The sequence below is a fragment of the Carassius carassius genome, chromosome 46 (assembly GCF_963082965.1).
Source record: "Carassius carassius chromosome 46, fCarCar2.1, whole genome shotgun sequence".
Taxonomy (NCBI): domain Eukaryota; kingdom Metazoa; phylum Chordata; class Actinopteri; order Cypriniformes; family Cyprinidae; genus Carassius; species Carassius carassius.
Window position 1 is genome coordinate 19,742,905 of NC_081800.1, and position 20,069 is coordinate 19,762,973.

Sequence of the window (20,069 nt, forward strand, 5' to 3'; positions counted from 1 at the left end):
CTGCTTATAGTGGCTTAAACATATATCTTGACTTGAATCTGAGTTGCAGCTGAATTTAGCTTTCCTGGACATGTTAATCCTTAAACTAAGTCTACCTAAACTACCTAAGTCCAAATGTGGTATAGGGTAATTTAATGATGAGTCAAATCACCTGTCAGTAAATAACCCTATCACATTTGGACTTAGGAAACAGTTCTGCACATTCATTTTATGTGTCAAGAAAATTTTTAAGGTTTAGGCTATGTTTTTTTTTTTTGTGTCATAAAATTTGAGATTGAATTGTATATAAAAGAGTCTTTGTATTTTTAGGAAAACAGACCATGCAAGACACAATATTATAAATTTATATTTTATATGTATATATTTCATTTTACTGTTCTTAACTTAAATAATACTTTCATTAAATTATATAATATATAATATATAATGCATATGATGATTCCGGATGCAGTTCGATCTCACCCGGAAGTGCGAGCTTGTTTTTGTTTTGAATGAAGCGAGCAGTGTGAGCATATGGATCCGCGGATAACTGTACTCTAAAGGTATTATTTTTCCCTGTTAAATGTCAACAATGCACATTTTAAGTCCTTTCCTGCTAGTTTGTTGAAAAAACTTTAGAAACGAATTGAAATCCTTAGTATAGATGCACACACCTCGATAAGAAAACATCGCGTTTAGTAACGTCGTGTGCAGCAGTATTGCTGTGTTTCTGAAACTAGTGAACTGCCTAGACAGAGGTTTGGGGAAACACAGGCGCGTCATCCAGAATTGGTATGTGCTTGTTGAACTCATGCTGCCTAGAAATGCTGTCTAGGTCGGCAGTTCACTGACTTCGTAAAAGCAGCACATAAAGTAAGTCTCCATGACAACTGGATTTGATTTTCTAAATGGGTTCCTTACTCATTTCTTATGAGACGAAGAATGTATTGATGAATATGTTATGTTCATAAACTGCTGTGCCTTTAAAAAGTCTCAAGGTTGACAGTTTTATAGTTTATTGTAACTATTATTACTAACTTTATGACTGTTTAATAAAATTGAATTTAATTTCAATATTTCTGCAAATGTCCAGTTTTCAGTTGTATTTTTTTTTAATAAATTTAAGTAAATGAATTAATAACAAACCTAGCAAAATATAATAATAAAAAAAAATATATATATATATAATAGCAAATTAATAGCAAAAACAATCTGTCGGGGGGGGCTTTTCATGTAAGGATATTTTATTTGATGCATATTCATGTATATTTTATTTAAATAAAATAAAGAATGCTTTTATTTCTATATTCCATATTTATTCCATAATATTTATTTATATTTATTAATATATATTTTATATATATAATTTGTATGGCAAACAAAAGGCACCCTTGACCCCATTTTCCTATCCCTCTAACCCAGCACTACCATCCTCATGATGAACTTCGAGGGTCTGGACCCGGGTTTGGGCGAGTACGCACAAGGCCTGCATGGCGGCCTGGATCCCGGTCTGGACTCTTCAATGGACCCGCGGCTCGACCCGGCACTGCTCCAGGCCGTGGAGCTCGACCCCGATGCGCTGGCTGTTCCCGTGTCTGAGTCCATGCACATGGTAGAGGGCATGTACTCCGAACTGCACAGCGTGGCTGCTGAAGTGGGGATCCCAGTGACGGCAACACACTTCGACCTGCAGGAGGAGCTGCTGTGGATGGGGAACCACAGGGTAAAGTGACACTAAAGTTTGGAATAATTACAGTTTTTTTTACAATTACAATAAAAAAATGTAAGTTTTTTTTTTTTTTTAAGAAGTCAGTTATGCTCCTCAAGGCTTTGATTAAAACAAATTCTTAGAATTTTAAATTATAATAATTAAACTGTTTTCTATTTTAATATATTTTACGATAGCAAAGCTTTATTTTCAGCAGCCATTACTCCAGTCTTTTTTGTCACATGATCGTTCAGAAATTATTCTAATATGCTGATTTGGTGCCCAGTTATTAAAATGGTGCTTATTATAATCCTTATTGACAACAGTTTTTGCTGTTCAATATTTTCTTTTGAAACTGTGATACTTTTTTTTCAGGATTTTTTGATTAATGGACATTTCAAAAGAACAGCATTTATTTAAAATATAAATCTTTTGTAACATTATAAATTTACTGTCGCTTTTGGTCAATTTAATGCATTCTTGCTGAATAAAAGTATTAGTTTCTTACTGTACTCTTATCAAATAAATGCACTCTTGGTGAGCATAAGGGACTTCTTCAAAAACATTTCAAAAATACATAATTATTCCAGATCTTTGACCAGCAGTATATGTCATCTACTCAAATCATATGCTGAGCTATAAAATGCATCTAGCAAGTGCTTTTACCAAACATTTTGCATGAATGGATAAATGTTTCTATTGAAGTGAGATTTAGAAGGGAGATTTAAGGCTAAAGACTAATCTCACTCCAAAAATTCAGCTGTGGTTTTGATAGCCGTTGAATGCATCCTCTCTGATGTACTTCCACATTGGTGGTGATGTCACTTTATTCACAAGCGTGAGCCGCATTACTGACTTGTGTGTGTGTGTGTTTGTTCTTTCCTTTCCTGTTTCATAACAGGGACATGCAAGTTCCTTCTTTGGTCCAACAATGGGCCGCTACTCCTCTTTCCAGGTGCATATGGCCGATGACATTCGCCACATCCAGAGTATGGACACAGGGGTGCTGTTTCTGACCAAAACCAACCTCAAATGCCTCACCCGGGGAGGTTTAATTATGTTTGATTACCCGTGAGTTGTACACCCGTGTATACTACAATTATCATTTGAAGATGTAAATGCAGGTATCATGTCCAGACTAGCACTGGACTAACCCTCAAAGCCCTCAAAAGCCTCAAAGCCAGGCATGTGCTGTGAATACTGCAGTTAATAGTTTTATTTGCTTAAGTATGCCTGTGCATGGGTGTTCATTCATTCATTCTTTTTTTTTTCAGAATGGAGGAGGGTGCCGACATGCACACTTTGATTCTGACTGATAATAATTCATTGTTAATGGGGGGTCTGCAGAACTATGTGGCCGAATTGGACCTCACAACAGTACAGGAAACACAAAAAGTGAGAGGATACAATATTACTTCAGTAATGTTTTCAAATAAAATTGTACCTGTTTTAATATAGCATTTATTAATTTTTTTTTATAAAGATAAAAGAATGTACATTTTATTGTTCAACTTTATAAAACTGTATATATAAAACTATATATATATATATATATATATATATATATATATATATATATATATATATTTTTTTTTTTTTTTTAAGATGATGTTAAATAACTTTTTCCTGACATTTCCTTTGCACTGCCGCTCTAGTTTCCTGTTGAGGTGCCTGGAGTGGCCATCATGAGACAGTCCAATCGCTTCTTCTTTTGCGGTCACACATCTGGCAAGGTGAGTGAAGGAGTAAAGCGAAAATGGATGTGGAACAAATAGTTTCCTCCTTTCTCTTTTCCCGCAGAATAGAGGGATGTTGTTTGTGAAAAGTTTTGCTCTGAGCTAATGTGGGAACATGCTGCCTACACTTCAGCTGTAAACACGGGTAGAATTCAGAGGGCTTTTTTCTTTTTTGTGCTTTCACACATTCCTAATTTTCTCACAGGCTGATCAGCTCAGACTATTTGGTAGTCGGATTTTTCAGCTTGTCCACAAAATTAAGTGGAAGGGCTTAATGTGCATGGATCTATCTGTCTCACCACGACAACTTATATTGTGGTTCATTGAAAATAATCGGAAAAAGATTTTGGTGTTTCATTGGTAACTGCAGTAAAGTCATTTTCCAGCATGTAGTTATTTACTTTTATTTATTTATTTTGTAATGACTAACAATTTTGAATTGATCACCATATACTCTAAACATGTAGAAAATAGATAATTCCCCTTAAAAAAAAATTCATTATTTTTCATTTATTAATTTCTGGTATACATTTATAGATAATGAAAGATGACATGACATTATTTTTCAAATGCATTCATCAATATGCACAACCTTATATAATCTCTTTGTTTAAACATGTAGTAATCATCATTAACTCTTCATTGTGATTTGTGTCAATTATTTGTCATAGGTGTCTCTGCGTGATCTACGCACATTTAAAATGGAGTATGAATTTGACGCGTTCTCTGGCAGCCTGTCTGATTTTGACGTACACGGTAATTTATTGGCGGCATGTGGCTTCTCGAGCCGCGGCCTGAATGGACTGTCATGTGACCGGTTCCTCATGGTGTATGACCTGCGCATGATGAGGGCCATCACCCCACTGCAGGTCCACGTGGATCCCGTTTTCCTCCGCTTCATCCCAACGTACACCTCCCGTCTGGCTATCATTTCACAAACAGGTATGATGCATGGACGTGTATGTCACAAAGGTGATAGTTCTGGTGGTATTTACCTAACTGTTGTAACTGAAAGAAAAACTCTAATGTTAATACTCAGAATAAAATACTATGAAACATGCACAGGGTAGTATTGGTGTGGATGCCACAACCCAGTCAGCTGCCAACTGTCCCTGATGTGTCGAAGAAATGTTGGGGAATTTTTATTTGCAACTTGCAAAGTATTTGAATCATCCAGTAGTGGTCTTCTTTGGATTACCGTTGTAGTCCCAGCCTTATGTTTTATCTAGTTCTTTTCTTCTGAAGCTTACTGATGTTATTGCAGTTTTTCAGTATTCAAAAGTCCCACCTTACTTTCATTTCCCCTTTGGTGGTTGTCATGTTGTCCTCATAGATTTTCAGTCGGTGGGTCACATGCACATTCTCACTCAGCATTTTCAATGCATTTAACAACTGAAATGTTCTGTATTTCCAAGCAGATGATGAACAAAATGTAAGTGGGATTCGATTTTTTTATAGAATAAATAAATAGGGAAGTTTTAAATGTTGTTTTAAATATTTCAGGTTATACATAAATTAATTATTTTGAAATGGATTATTTATTAATTATATTGTAAATAAATAAAAAAACTCCTAAGAATTACAATAATTTTTTTATAAATTTAAATTAAATTTATGCTTTTAGCAGACGCTTTTATCCAAAGCGACTTACATTCAGGCTAACATTTTTTACCTATTATGTGTTCCCTGGGAATCGAACCCACAACCTTTAGCGCTGCTAACGCAATGCTCTACCACTGAGCCACAGGAACAAAAAAATGAATTGAATGAATGCTGATGAATGAATTGAATTAATAAAATTTTATAAGAACATAAATGTTATTTATTTATTGGTGTTATTTTACTACCAGATGAAAAAGCCTCTTGCTCTTGAGTAAGAAGTTGAATCAGACTCACTCTATCTGTGAATCATTCAGAATTGTTTACAGTTTACAGTTGACTCCAGTTGACTTAACTGAGCCACAAAACATTTTTCCATTACGTCCGATTTGAAAAAGCATCCTTGCTGTCTTCAGCTAGTCTATTTACTTTTTGGTTGTTTATTTTTATATATACATATTTACAACAAGCTTTGCAAATTAGAAGAAAAAAAAATGTTGTCATTGAGATCCTGGTGTGTGAGTCTGTGTCTTTGTGTCTGTAGGTCAGTGTCAGTTCTGCGAGCCCACCGGCCTGGCCAGTCTGGCTGATATTTTCCACGTCAACACAGTGGGGCAGCTGCTGATGAGCTTTGATGTGTCCTCCAGCAAACAGGCGCTCTCTTTTGGGGACTCTGGTGGCTGTGTGCACCTGTGGTCCAGCGCCCCTGAGGTGTCTTTTAATAGTTACTCCAGGGAGACTGAGTTAGCCCTGCCCTGCCTGGTGGACTCCCTGCCCCAGCTGGACTGGAACCATGAGCTCTTGCCTCTGTCTCTTCTTCCCATGCCTCTCACCAGTACAGAGCCACTGCTTTCTGATTGGCCCACCTCCCTTATCATGCCCAGCCCCAGGTATGACTGAGCCATCATATTTACATAATTATTATATACTGTAGGTATTCTGCACAGTCCTTGTCAGAGTGTTACTGTGTAATACTGCCCCCTGCAGTATGTCTCAGGCTGGGTCATGATCCTAAGTAATACACCTGGATCAATTATGATATTTATAAAATTTTTGCAAAAATACATTTGGTATCTCTCACTTTTTTATTCACACTGATTTCACAATAATTTACACAGCTTTTGTATATAAAGTCCCCTAACAAAAGACATGCAAATGTGTTCTTTTCACTGTCAGACGAGCCCCTCTGGTAGATCCAGAGATTCTTAGGACAATGAAAACTGTGGGCTTTATTGGATACGCCCCCAATCCTAGAACTCGTCCCAGAAACCAGGTAACCAGTTAGCTCTTTTAAAATGACACCTAACTTGATTCTGGTTTCTATTTGTATGGTCTTAAGATGGCAAAATGCTAAACAATTATCAAGACAAGGTTTTTCCATATGTTATAAGAAAGAAGTGCTATCTTACACTAATGTAGCTTATCTAGAGTCTCTGGTATGTTATTTGACAATGCGTCAAGCATTTCAGTGCAGTAATGCTGTCTAAACAGTAGTTTATTTATGTTTTTTGCCAGGTTCCTTATAAGATTAAAGACCCTGAGCTTGAGTATGACAGCTATAATCAAGTCCCAGAGTCTCCCATTGGTCGAGATGAGGAACCTCATCTTTACATGGTTCCAAAGAAATACAGGAAGGTAGTGATCATCCATTGTTGTGCATAATTCTATGATCTTTGGTGATTGATTAATTATTACATGAGCTATTATGTCCATTACAAATGTTGACAAACAAGTTCTTTTTAAATGAAATAATGTTTATATCAGGTGACCATTAAATATTCCAAACTGGGACTGGAAGACTTCGATTTTAAGCACTATAACCGGACATTGTTTGCTGGTTTGGAGCCTCACATACCCAACGCTTACTGCAACTGCATGATCCAGGTGAATGCACACACACATACCATTTGTACTGCATTATATTATTATATTGAATATATTATGTTTAATATTTAATATATAAATTGGTGACGACTTTTTCAATGTTCTGATTCATCAAGCAAACATTAGCATATTTATATATATATATATAGTTATACAGATTAAATGTAATTACCTGGCACATACCTGAAAAATCTAAAACGAAAATCCGACACCGTGCCCATTATATTAAAAAGTCCTTGGAATTTTTTGAACTCGCTAAGGAATTTTGGGAATGCACAACTATGGGTGTTTCAGCTCCCTGGAATTTTATTAATAGTTAATTCGGGGGAATGCTGTGACAGGTGCTGTACTTCCTGGAGCCGGTCAGGTGCTTGGTACAGAATCATTTGTGTCAGAAGGAGTTCTGTCTGGCCTGCGAGTTGGGGTTCCTTTTTCACATGCTGGATTTGAGCAGAGGAGACCCCTGCCAGGTACATTAACACTCTCTTTTCAATCAGAATTCATCCCTAGCTGTATGTACGCATTCAGAGCTGTTAGCCATGCATAGCATATGTACTCACACAAAGCACTTGTTTGTTTCTTCACAGGCCAGTAACTTTCTCCGGGCTTTCCGGACAATCCCGGAGGCGTCGGCGTTAGGTTTGATCCTGGCTGATTCTGATGAACAGACAGGGAAAGCTCGTCTGGGACATCTTATCCAGAGCTGGAACCGTTTCATACTTGCACAGCTGCATCAGGAAACACTGGAGCAGGAAGGGCCACAGGCATACAGAGGAGCCAGCAGCAGGTGTGGAGCTGCACCGTTCTTGAATTTAATGCAATAATTTACACAAGAACGGAGTGTTTTATGTTTTTCTGTCCTCGACAGTACGAGTACGCTGGGTTCCTCAGGGGAGTCTGTGATTGGCCGATTGTTTGGCTGTGAAGTGGAGAATAGCAGTTTGTGTCGTTGTGGAAAGGAGACAGTTCGCTCCTCCTTGACTCTTCTCTTTACCATGCACTACCCTGAGCAAAGATCTCTAGGTCAGAACCACTAAACTGCACATCAATCACACATGAATCCATCTTTGTAGACCAACATGGTCATAAAGCACAGATGTTTAGCTAGAGTTGTATGGTTTGATTTAGATTTTTCTGCTTCTATAAACTGCATTAATTAAATAAATTGCTTTCATTTGGACAGATAAGACGATAGAGGAATATGACTTTGCAGAGATCCTGAAGAAGAGTATTTGTCTGGAACAAAGCACACAGGCCTGGTGTGACAACTGTGAGAAATACCAGCCAACAGTAAGTTTTTACATGGATATCTATATACATAAGTTCAAAACATTGATACAAAAATTGGACTTTGAAAGTAATTAATACTTTTTTTTTTAAGCAAGGATGCATTTAATTGGTCATAAATTGTAGTGAAGACTATTTCAAATAAAGAAAAAATGCATCGGCTTTTCCACAAAAATGTCTAGCAGCACAACATTGAATTTTCATCATTGATAATAATAATAAATATTTACTGAGCACCAAATCAGCATATTAGAATGATTTCTCAAGTATCAAAATTCACACAAATTTTGAAAACACAGGAATAAATGACTTTTTAAGTTATTTTTAATTGGAATAATATTTCACAACATTACTTTTTATTGTATTTTGACTTATTTCAAAAACGTTCTTACCAAATCTTAGCAACCATAAGTGTAAAACCACAAAATGCTAAATATTTATGTATTTTTAGGTTCAGACCAGGAACATCCGATGTCTGCCTGATGTTCTGGTGATCAACTGTGAGGTGAACAGCGCTAAGGAGGCAGAGTTCTGGAAGGCCCAGACTGAGGTCAGACCCATATGACGGATATACAGTAATGCCTTTACAGAATTCTGCCATAAATTTGACCTTAAATGTTCTCTAATGCTTTACGCATCCATTGAAGTCATTACCTAAAGATGCCTAAGTTACATGATATTTTTCTCTCATATTATAATACATATTATGCATTAGCAATGCAACAGCCTGTTTATTCAGCTGATCTGTATGTTATTGGAGTGTAACACACTAGGCACATTGTTTTGTCTTAATTTTCCATTCATCTTTTTTCTTTTTGTTCACAGTATGCGTACAACAAAGCTTTGAAGAAAGAAGCAGCTGAACCTCCCAAACCCAAAGAGCCTTTACCGACAGAATGGTGTTTAGAGTAAGTGTGCTGATTGTAGAAATGCATCTGTCTATATGTTTTATGTATAATATATATAATGTACAGGGAAGAGCTGTGCAGCGTGGAGGGCTTGACCTTCGACACTCAAGCGGAGGACATGAGGCACGTGTGGATCCCTCTCAGTCTGAAGATGTGCATTAGTAAGACTCAGGGCCTGGAGGTCAGCAGCCTGTCTGAGGGAGAGGAGGTGAAGAACACCTTTTCACTCTTTCAACTTCATTAACCACGTCAAGATTGGTCATGCCTGGGAAATATGACTCGTCTTAAGGTTATTTAAACTGACCCTGCACAAATAAATCGTCTTGTTTCTTTTCTTAGCTGACTGAAAGTGAAGAGGCAGAAGGAGCGTCTGTCTATGACCTGGTTGTCACCGTATCTCATATCCAGCATGCTCGGACTGGAGGAAATCTGGTGGCACATATCAAAGTGGGCGAGACCTATCATCAGAGGAAAGAGGTGTGAGCAAATCTTTAAAGTACTTGCTAAACCTTTGACATAATATCTTATCATGACACAAAGGAACAGTGTTTTCTGTCTTGATTTCAGGGAGTAACACACCAACAGTGGTATCTGTTCAATGATTTTCTGATTGAGCCCATTGACAAGGTAAAAATACCAAACATCAGGCAAATTTCAACTTTCAATTACCATATATTATGGATTAGCACATTAAGTTCTGTATTCCCACAGTAAATGCATCAAATATGACACTGAATTGTGTTGCAATATGTCTTTATTAGGCTGAATCAGCTCAGTTTGATGTGAACTGGAAGGTTCCTGCTGTACTTTACTACGTCAAGAGGAACTACCATGCCAAGTATGATTTGCGAAGTATGTGATCATTTATCTCACAGGATATACTTTTCGTCTTCTCACTAAAAATGTGTCTGTGCTATCACAAAAATGTTATAAAATTTGCATTTTATCTTATAATATGCATACACTACTGTTCAAAAACCTAAATTAATACTTTTATTTAGCAGGGATGTATTACATTATTCAAAAGTGAGAGTAAAGACATTTAGAATGTTAAAAAATGCTTTTCTTTTGAACTCTGTATTTCTTAAAGAATTCAGAAAAACATCATATGGTTTCCACAAAAATATTAAGCAGATATGAAAATAATCAGTGTTTCATGAGCGTCAAATCAGCATATTAGAATGATTTCTGAAGGATCATGGGAATAAATACCATTTTAAAATATATTAAAATAGAAAACTGTATTTTTGATCAAAGAAATGCAGCCTTGATGAGCATCTGTTTTAATTATTCCTTCCTCTTCTCAATTTCCTCCTAGTTAAGAACCCTATTGATGCCAGTGTTCTGCTGACGGAGGCCTCTTTGGCACGGAAACAGAGGAAGAGTCACGCCACATTCATACCCCTCATGATGAGCGAGATGCCGCAGGCTTCAGACCTTGTTGGATTGGATGCAGAATTTGTCACGCTCAACCAGGTCAGTGGGAAACACTTTAAAGTTCGATAATTGCTGATATTTTGTTTTTTACATTTTGTCCTACCCCAAATTTTGAATGCTTTTGTGTGTTGCTGCTTGAACAGGAAGAGGCAGAACTGCGCAGTGACGGGACCAAGTCCACCATCAAGCCCAGTCAGATGTCTGTTGCTCGCATCACATGCGTGAGAGGCCAGGGACCCAATGAGGGAGTGCCGTTCATTGATGACTACATATCTACTCAGGAGCAGGTCACAACACTTTTTGAATCATTCTAATTGTAACATAATGGGAAAATGTCACATAATAGGGAAATTACCTTTTGTTCTGATCAGGACCTGTTAATGACCTCATAAAGTGAGAACCACAGTTTTGTGCCTTATCAGGAGATATGTGTTATCTGTTAGTGTCACTTGTAACAAGAATTATTTCTGAATCATTTAATCGGAAGGTTAATCACAGGGAATAACTATTACTGTACTCGTGATTTCCACAGGTTTGCTTTCTGTGTTTTTGCCAAAATGTTGGAAAAACATTTCTGCTTCTTACTTGTTTTTCATCTTTGCATGTACAGGTGGTGGACTACCTGACTCAGTACTCTGGTATCAAACCTGGAGACCTGGATGCAAAGATTTCCTCGAAACATTTGACTACTCTGAAATCGACATATCTGAAATTGCGATTTCTTATCGACACTGGCGTTCGCTTTGTCGGCCACGGGTTACAGAAAGATTTCCGGGTCATTAACTTGATGGTGAGCTGCATTTTTGCGAAATCATTTTTATTTAGTATTTGGAAATGTTTTAATTGTTAACAAATATGGACCCCTTACATTTTTAGGTTCCAAAAGAACAGGTGTTTGACACCGTCTACCTCTTCCACATGCCTAGGAAACGAATGATCTCCCTGCGCTTCCTCGCGTGGTACTTTCTCGGTAGGTTTCTTGCATAAACTTTCCCTAATCTCCTGACCTCATATGTAATTTTCTGTGTATCAGTGTTTTTTTGCTTTTCGAACATTTGTTTAGATCTGAACATCCAGAGCGAAACTCATGATAGTATCGAAGATGCACGCACTGCCCTACAGTTGTACAGGAAGTACTCAGAGCTGAGTCATAACGGAGGACAAGAAGAGTTCCGGAAGGTTCTCAAGGCTCTCTATGAGAAAGGACGCAAGCTAGACTGGAAAGTTCCAGACATTGACTCTGCAGATGGTCAAGGTAGCCCAAAAAGTACGAATCACTGACATGGCAGTGAGATTTTCATATAATTTATATTAGTGCTTATGCCTATACATAACAGGTATTAAATAAGTACATCAGTACAATATTTTTAGAGGCTGTTAAACAGTTAGGAAAAAAAATTGCAACACATTCAAAGTTGAATGATATGGGTTTGTAAAAATGCTAATATACTGTATATAGTATAATACAATGAAATGCACACTAATTTTATATAATGTTTACTGAAAACCTGAATGCTGAATTTGAGCATTACCCATAAACAAGGCTGTCAGCAGATTTTGTAACTAACACAATGAAGAGGTAACCCTTCTGTTAAAGGAGTAGTTCACACAGAAATAAAGATTGGCTGAAAATGTACTCATCCTCTGGCCATCCGAGATGTAGATGAGTTTATTTCTTCATCAGAACAGATTTGGAGAAATTTAGCATTGCATCACTTGCTGGATCCTCTGCAATTTATGGGTGCCGTCAGAATGACAGTTCAAACGGCTGATAAAAACATCACAATATTCCACAAGTGATCCACAACACTCCAGTCCATCAATTAACATTTTGTGAAATGTTTTGTAAAATATGAGTCCTCTATCCATATTGCTGTCTCTAGTGAAAAAGATCATCTTACCTGAATCAAGAGAGAAATATGCACAGATCAAACACTGTCTGCAAGCAAAAACATTACAAATCAGTTCTAAATAAATATTCTGTGTGATGTGAGAGGACAACAGGGGATGGACTTTTTCTGCTGAAGGAAGGAATTATGGATTCATATTTTGACCCGAAACAATGGTTTAAAGTTTAAACGCCTTTCTGATGGATGTGTTTCTTACAGACATGCAGCTTTTCACGTCACTAAAAGTTGTAAATTAGTAAATTGTTAGGTGAGCTATTGCTATTCGCCCAAGAAGGCCAAATATTAGCCAGTTAATCATCCTTAAAAGCAATATTGTCTGTCTCCACAAAATGTTAACTGCAAAAACTGATATATTTCAATTTAACTGCATAACAGAGCACATCCCCATAATTAAAAAAAAATAATTATCTTGCTTTCCATCATATTTTTTTTTTTTTTGAGTGTACAATTTTAACAAATGTTGTTTGATGAATACACATGATGTTCTTTTCCCCTTTGCAGGTACAGCTGTGTTTCCCTCTGTGATGGGTTTATGATTAGACCCATGTTGGTTATATTCCTGCCAAACAGATGCCAGCATTTCACCAGTCATTTCTTGTATAGACTTTCAGTTCTCCTTTAACATCTCTTGAGCCAAATTACAACTCTTAATGAGTATATTTCATTAACATTAGATGGCAAATCTGACACAATACTTGTTATACTGTGTTAGAAATGTCTTTTTTGCTATTAAAACTGTTGGAATCAAAGGAAATGTTAAAACATTTCATAACGTCAGGTTTTTCTCCACTGTATTCTGTAGCCTGTGTGTTGTATTAAGGAGAATATGCATAAGGAACAAGGGGGGGAAAATCAGTTTTCAGGATTCAAAACTCATTAACCAAGTGTTTTTTTTTTTTTTACTTGTGTTTGAACCTGCAGTGGATTTTTTCACCAAGGTATTTATATTTTCAAAAACTGCACTTACATGATATGTATTGCTGCACACAGTATATGAATTAAGCAGTCAATGGCTTTACGGTGTTATTTTCTATACTGTAACAAAGATGTACACTTTCATAATGTGGCAGCTGAATAAAGACTTTTGATAAATTTGTGAGTATATTTTAAGCTCATTTCAACTGTGTGGTTAAATTACAGCTTTGTTTTATTTTGTTAAATTAAAATGCATGCAAGATTTACAATTAAATCTAATATCAAAATAGTAATTATTAATAATGATAATAAATATTAGAATTATTTTGTAGAAGTATTCTAAAACTATTTGAATTAGTTAATTTTCATTATCCAACTTCTGAAATATAAATACATTAGGCTATAATATGTTAATATATGCATGTGTTTAAAAGTAATATTGTTAAATATAATAGCCAACTTGGATATTTCTATGTATTATTTTAGGCTCTATCATAATTATTATAAAAAAAATCATTTACACTTACTGAGCTTCTTCAATGAGCAGTTACCGACGATAATAATATAACAATTTCAAGAATCTTTATAGACAAATAATGACTGCTCTTTGTTAAGTTGTATGAGATTTTCCCGGATGTATTTGTTGCACGTGCAATTATTACATGCTGGAAACTAAAACGTTATTATGAAATGGAAACAAAAAAAGAGAAGCATTACTCGTTACATATACTCAAGGTAAAAACGAAATTGTTCTAAACGTTATCTTAAAACAATGCATAATGAACTCAAAAGAGAAGAAAGATTCTGCTACTTTGTTCCCGCACGTGAAGGTTTTTCATATTGGCAACTTCCTTCTCGTGCAATAAACCGGGCGTTGTAAACAAGCGGAATGATGATATATTAATTGTATCTTGTCAGATACAGTATTATTCATGATATAATTCGAAAAGATGTAAGTGAATTGTCAGAAACTATTTTTTTTCCTTCAAAATAATAATGTTTTGCAAATTGCGTTTCCGCATCATTTCCATTAGTTTTTTTATTTATAGAACTCACTGTGATGCAATGTAAGAGTTTGTGATCGTTTAAACGGTGAAAAATAAATCACCCTGTAAGTTGGCCAAAAAAAAGTGGTCTGACGTCACGTTCCCACAATGCACGCGCCCGTCAGCTCTAGCGCTGCTGTGTTTAGAGGGAAAGAAACAGCAGGCCCGAAACATACACACTTTATTGAACAAAAAATTCATTATCGACTGCGAACAGTTTTTGAGAGTTCATCGAGATATGGCTGGGAATCGATTTTTTTTATCTGCACCCTTGTGAGATGGAAGATGGAAGAATGCGTTTGAAATGCAACTTTTGTGGGGATCAAAAGTTTCTGGTGAGCGCAAGACTGTTTTTATGCAAATGTCATAGTGTGAATTTAGGACCGCGTGGACTGTTTGCATTGATGTTCAGATGTTTGAAACCCTCATAGAGTTTCGTAGTTAGTATTTTCTGACTTTTGAAAAGATAAATGTGCACCATTATCCCACTTAAGAAGTTTGCATGAGCAAACACATTAGCAACGCATGAGACTGTTGGTGCATTCAGTGTGTGTGTGTGTGTGTGTGTGTATATATATATATATATATATATATATATATATATATATTTAACACGAGGGAAGCACGAAAGGATTGTTTGATTTGTGTTGATCCGCTCTTTGTTACGGATAATTTCGATTTTACCATTTAATCACAATGTTCTGTGGTTCTTTAGAGATTTAGTAGAGCGAAACGTGCATCAGGTTTGTGACCCGAAACGTGCCAGAAGTAAATAAACTAAAAGATCAAATCAATAAGATTTTTTTAAGGAAAAATAAAAAATGTATAGCACCAGACACAACTTAATTTTTTTTATTTTATAACAAGTTTAGTGATTGCATGTGTCAAATGTTTTAAAGTTAATAGATAATAGTTAAAAGAAGCACATTTTGTCCCTAAAGAAGAACCAAATTCATAAACTTAATAAAATAATATTTCTTACAAAATTAAAACAAAATCATACCTCAACTTTTTTTATTTATTTATTTATTTTAAACTGTGTGTGTGTGAGAAATTTTGGTTATTTGAATCATGTCCATCCATTCTCTAAAAGGGAGGGAGTAATAGTGGACATGCATTTTCCAGAGGTCTGTCAAGATAATGAATGTGCTTTTGTTAGAACAGGTAAACAAACCCTTTATAAATGTCACTAACCAATCATCATGGACGTCGCCTCAGGCTGTTTTCAAGTTTTTTTTTGTTTTGAAATCTGTTACTATTCAAAGGAGGTTCAGGTCAAAAATGGTACGAGTTATGAAACACTTAGGTTTTGTTTATTTTTTATGATATAAAGTTTTATAAATGCATTTGAAAAATGTTTTTTCATTGTTCATATCTAAAATAAATCCCTTAACGAACAAATAAAACCAGTTTAAAAATTACTAATCCCTTGCAAAAAAAAATAAATTTGCAGCATTATCTGTTCAACAACTAATTTTCTTCAAAATTAGATAAAAAAAAATATATATTTATTTTCTTTTATAATTCAACATTCTACAGGGGATCTCTGTACATTTTAGAAATATTTTGTGCATTATTTAAATATGTTGAATGAAAACAATAGAAATTGATGCACAAATATGCATTCTACAATTTTAAAACAAAACTTGTATATAAGCATATACAGTACATGAATGTTTACCATTATATTGCATTTTTTTACATTGTATATGTCCTTTTTTATTTTTATTTTTTTTATGTAACAACAAAATACCTTTAAATCATAATTGTTGTACTTCTTTTACAAGTATATTTAACATGATTGAACAGGATTGTTCAGCCAAAAATGTCCTCATTTAACCATCCTTCTTCTGTGAAGAATGTTGGTAATCAAACAATTTTGGTTACCATTAACATTTTGCATTGCATTGCATTAAAAAAAAATATATATATATATATATATATTTCATTTTGTGTTCCACAGAAGAAAGAAGTCATGCAGATTTGGAACAACAGCACAGGATAGGTAAATGACAATTTTTTGGAGGGTGAACAATCCTTTTAATGAAGTACACAAATCCATTGTGTATTTGCATTGTGATTATACAAATTCTTCAAGTTCTGAGCAATATTAATTAACAATATGTACTTACCATAGGGTGAGATTCAAGGTCACTTGCATGTAAGTATGCAATGTTTGGTAATATTACTGTAGTAAGGACACTGTTAATTAAATTGTTACCAAATCATCAGCTTTTTGTTTCCGTGCAGAAGTCTGAACATGCAAAAAAAAAATCTTCACTCCCAAGAAAAATCACCTGTTGGAGCTTTTTGTCAGGCACTTGCTTTTGTCTCTAAAGCGGGTGCTCAATCATGTTTCTAGAGATCTACCTTCCTGGAAAGTTCAGTTCCAGCCCTGCTCCAACACACCTGTTTGTAATTATCAAGTGTGCCTGTTTAGGAATGAAGCTACACTTTGCAGGTAAGGAGATCTCCGGGACCAGGATTGAGCACCTCTGCTCTAAAACAATGTGATTTTAATTGTACTCAATTTCTAACTTCTCACAGATCGTTGGTTTTTCACAGATGTACAGTGACATACTCCTTGAAAACCACCCATATATGTGAGAAAATGTTCCAAGGCAAAGACCAGCTAAACAGCCACCTGCAAAACCATGACCCCAACAAGCAGGAGCTACGGTGCGAGGAATGCGGAAAGCATTACAACACTCGTCTAGGTCTTAGACGCCACGTGGCCACTCATGCCACCTCCGGCGGTGACCTCACCTGTAAGGTCTGTCGTCAGACGTTCGAGAGCATGTCGGCGCTACTCGAGCACCTGAGTACGCACACCGGCCGGCCTCCTCCGGGGACTGTGGTACGGGAAAGGAAACATCAGTGTGAACGGTGCGGTCGGTGCTTCTTCACTCGCAAGGATGTGAGGCGCCATGCAGTGGTGCACACCGGCAGACGGGACTTCCTGTGCCCACGGTGTGCCCAGCGCTTTGGCCGTCGTGACCACCTCACCCGACACCTGAAGAAAAGCCACGCCCAAGATTTGGAGACCCCTCCTCCGATTCTCATTAAGGAGGAGCCAAGTCCCAATTTGTGCTCTGTCGGATCTCCGAAAGATGCCACAGAGGCATTTTCCATGGCCATGTTCAGCCCTCAAGGCCTTCCGAGCACATCTACCTCAGGGGTCAATCATCACCATCACACGATGGTGTCTGGCCCCCTGTCCAGCCCGATGGGTGTGGGCTGCTACCTTGAGCCAAACAAGCCTTCTCTGCAGCAGTACCAGCAGGCTCACAGATATCAGCAGAGTTCCACTACCTCATATCTGAAAGTGGAGATGGAGAACTTCCTGGCCGAACTCCAGTGCGGGCCAATGCCACCACAGGCCGCTGTGGCAACTGCCGTCTCCCGGCCTGGCGACTTTCTCCCTGATAGTCTGGGAGGTCAGAGTGCCCATTTCACCCTCAGGAACTCAGCGTTCACCTCAGCCGAGCCGACTACCAGCTCCACCAACATGGACCTCTCGCACCTGTTGGGCTTCCTGCCATTCGGCCTGCCTCCCTACAGCACTCCCTTGGGATACTCCACCACCACTGCGCCCCCAAGCCCTACCTCTCAGATCTCTGGGCCACTTACCTCATTTCAGCCACAGTCACTGCAGGAGCCTCAGGCTTCAGGGCACTTAAACCAGCTCTCTGGTTTCTCTCCAACTCTACCTCGATTCCATCAGGCCTTCCAGCAATGACGTCGCCCAAGTCCACTATTACCTGCCAGTCAAATGCAACAGTTCTGTTGTGTCATTGCCAAGTAGCTCATAGGTAATGAACTGGAGACTGTAAAGTTAGGTGGGTGCGAGGTCTTTAAATAGATCCTGTAGAATTAGACAGAAGGATCGCTAGGATCGATATTTGCCTTTAGAATAGATTTAACTTTGTGGTTTTTCCTAGAGGATCTTCAGAGTGTTTTGTAGTGATAAATGAACTTATAAATTCATTAAAAAAATGTAACTGAAAAGTTAGCAAAAGAAATACCTCAATATTTTTGTCACGAAGGAAAATAATGCTATTACAGTGTTCTCCGTTGTAAAATGAAGCACTTTTTATCAACGGCACTTCTAAGACTAAAGGTGCGGTCACATTTATTATTGATCTGCGAACTTCAGGCATTTCAATAGGATTCGGCTTGGAAGCTTTGTATGTGGATGAAAGGTTTCCCTGTGCAAAGTTGGTGACACAAATTTGCCACGTTGACCAACAGAAATCTGCTTGTTTTTGAAAATGACTTATGTGTGTGTGCTTTGCTTCATACATCTTCCCTTTTTCTCCATGAAATTCCGCCAAAATTTCTCTAATGTGACCGCACCATAAAGTCAAGTTGAACTGTGGTCTTAGATGTGCCTCTCAGCTTACGGTCACACACAACAAAAATCCTACCTCTCTAAGCTGAACTCTTGTCACGAATAGAATTCAACCATTTGACAAGAAATTAAGCAAATCCTCACGCAAATTGCATGAAGAACGTTATCTCATTTCATTTTCTCATTCTCATTCATTTTTTGTTTTTTTAATTTTTTTAAGAATGCTCAGTGGTTTTAGTTGATGAATTTTTTTAGAGTCAGGTGATTAATTAGCATTTAATTAATTAGCTTGTGTTGAGTTTAGCCTTTAGGTAAAAGTTTTTAGGCACTGTTGTGTTCACATCCTCAATGCTTATGAAAGGAATCACAGTTATTGTCTAGACCCATCTCTCTCTGTTCATTCCAGAGTATTTTGTGAATGAAATTCAGAATAAAGCTTTGATTATTCTAGAATTGAAAATCATAATAAAAAAGCAAATATTTGTTTAAAATTAAGTAGCCCATTCAGACAAATTCCCAATATGGGAACTAAATAAAATATACATTTTTCGTTTAGTAATAAACATGAATTTATCATATTTGTGTCCTGCATAATGATGTTAAAAGAAACTTTGGGGGGAAAAAACAAAGTTTCCCTCAATGTTTTGCCATGATTTATGCGTATCAAACAAAATAAGCTTAGCACATACCCTGTCATTGCTGAAAAGCACTTCAAGTATCTCTCCATGCTAAACCAGGAGCACTGTCAGAAAAGAAAATGTTTTATCATGTAAATTTGAATGGTATTTTAGCACTGCTTCACTGTCTGTACATTTGCCTCAGTGTTTCATGCTGCAGTGGCCTATAAGGTAACTGTGATGGCATATGTTGTCAACTCCATTTAGTTTAGGCCAGCTGAAGATGTGAATTAATTTGATGAGTTTCATTTTATTTAGAAACCATCATGGGCATTTCCTCCCTTGGCTGAACTGAACTGAAATTGACCTCAACCCAACTGTGATGTTTAGACTCCGACGGATCTACCTCAGTGAGATGCACACTGTGCACAGCTGTACTGTACCTTTAGTAGGAAATGTAAAGTTTCATTGGCTGTTTAGCTGAAGTAAACAGATGTTTTACATCTTTAAAATTCCAAACATTTTTAGGTTCCGAGGAATGTTTGTTTTCATGAATATTCTGAAAGCTAGGGTGAGTGAGAGATTAAGGTGTATACGGAAAGAAACAATGTTAAGGAAGAATTAAGAAATAAAGCATCTTGTAGAATTGGAGTTTCTTGTGTTTCATTTATCATTTACTGTCAGTAAAACAA

The 20,069-nt window shown here is 36.7% G+C and overlaps 2 protein-coding genes across 6 annotated transcripts; both read left to right on the forward strand.

The window, feature by feature from the left end:
• Positions 1–447: 447 nt before the first annotated feature.
• On the forward strand, positions 448–13,540 carry LOC132128881 (PAN2-PAN3 deadenylation complex catalytic subunit PAN2-like). Of its 2 annotated transcripts, none has more exons than XM_059540262.1 (26): positions 448–542; positions 1,402–1,702; positions 2,589–2,758; positions 2,962–3,082; positions 3,343–3,420; positions 4,095–4,365; positions 5,567–5,912; positions 6,199–6,295; positions 6,538–6,657; positions 6,787–6,906; positions 7,248–7,376; positions 7,494–7,693; positions 7,775–7,929; positions 8,090–8,196; positions 8,645–8,743; positions 9,019–9,101; positions 9,168–9,309; positions 9,441–9,578; positions 9,669–9,728; positions 9,863–9,953; positions 10,420–10,577; positions 10,682–10,825; positions 11,149–11,328; positions 11,415–11,508; positions 11,602–11,805; positions 12,950–13,540. In XM_059540262.1, the coding sequence occupies exons 2-26, from the start codon at positions 1,415–1,417 to the stop codon at positions 12,982–12,984; spliced, it is 3,630 nt and encodes a 1,209-aa protein (XP_059396245.1). In that variant the 5' UTR covers positions 448–542; positions 1,402–1,414; the 3' UTR covers positions 12,985–13,540. The 2 variants fall into 2 exon arrangements, with proteins under 2 accessions (XP_059396245.1, XP_059396246.1); XM_059540263.1 differs by having other exon boundaries at positions 11,602–11,793.
• A 968-nt stretch (positions 13,541–14,508) lies between these two features.
• LOC132129123 (zinc finger protein PLAGL2-like) lies at positions 14,509–20,023 on the forward strand. Of its 4 annotated transcripts, none has more exons than XR_009428441.1 (3): positions 14,509–14,744; positions 16,660–18,221; positions 19,696–20,023. XR_009428441.1 is itself a non-coding variant. In XM_059540585.1 (3 exons), exon 3 carries the CDS (start codon positions 17,021–17,023, stop codon positions 18,146–18,148), a length of 1,128 nt encoding a protein of 375 aa, XP_059396568.1. In that variant the 5' UTR covers positions 14,509–14,744; positions 15,503–15,573; positions 16,660–17,020; the 3' UTR covers positions 18,149–19,378. The 4 variants fall into 4 exon arrangements, 3 of the variants coding, with proteins under 3 accessions (XP_059396568.1, XP_059396567.1, XP_059396569.1); XM_059540585.1 differs by lacking the exon at positions 19,696–20,023 and adding an exon at positions 15,503–15,573 and having other exon boundaries at positions 16,660–19,378; XM_059540584.1 differs by lacking the exon at positions 19,696–20,023 and having other exon boundaries at positions 16,660–19,378.
• Positions 20,024–20,069: the final 46 nt, after the last annotated feature.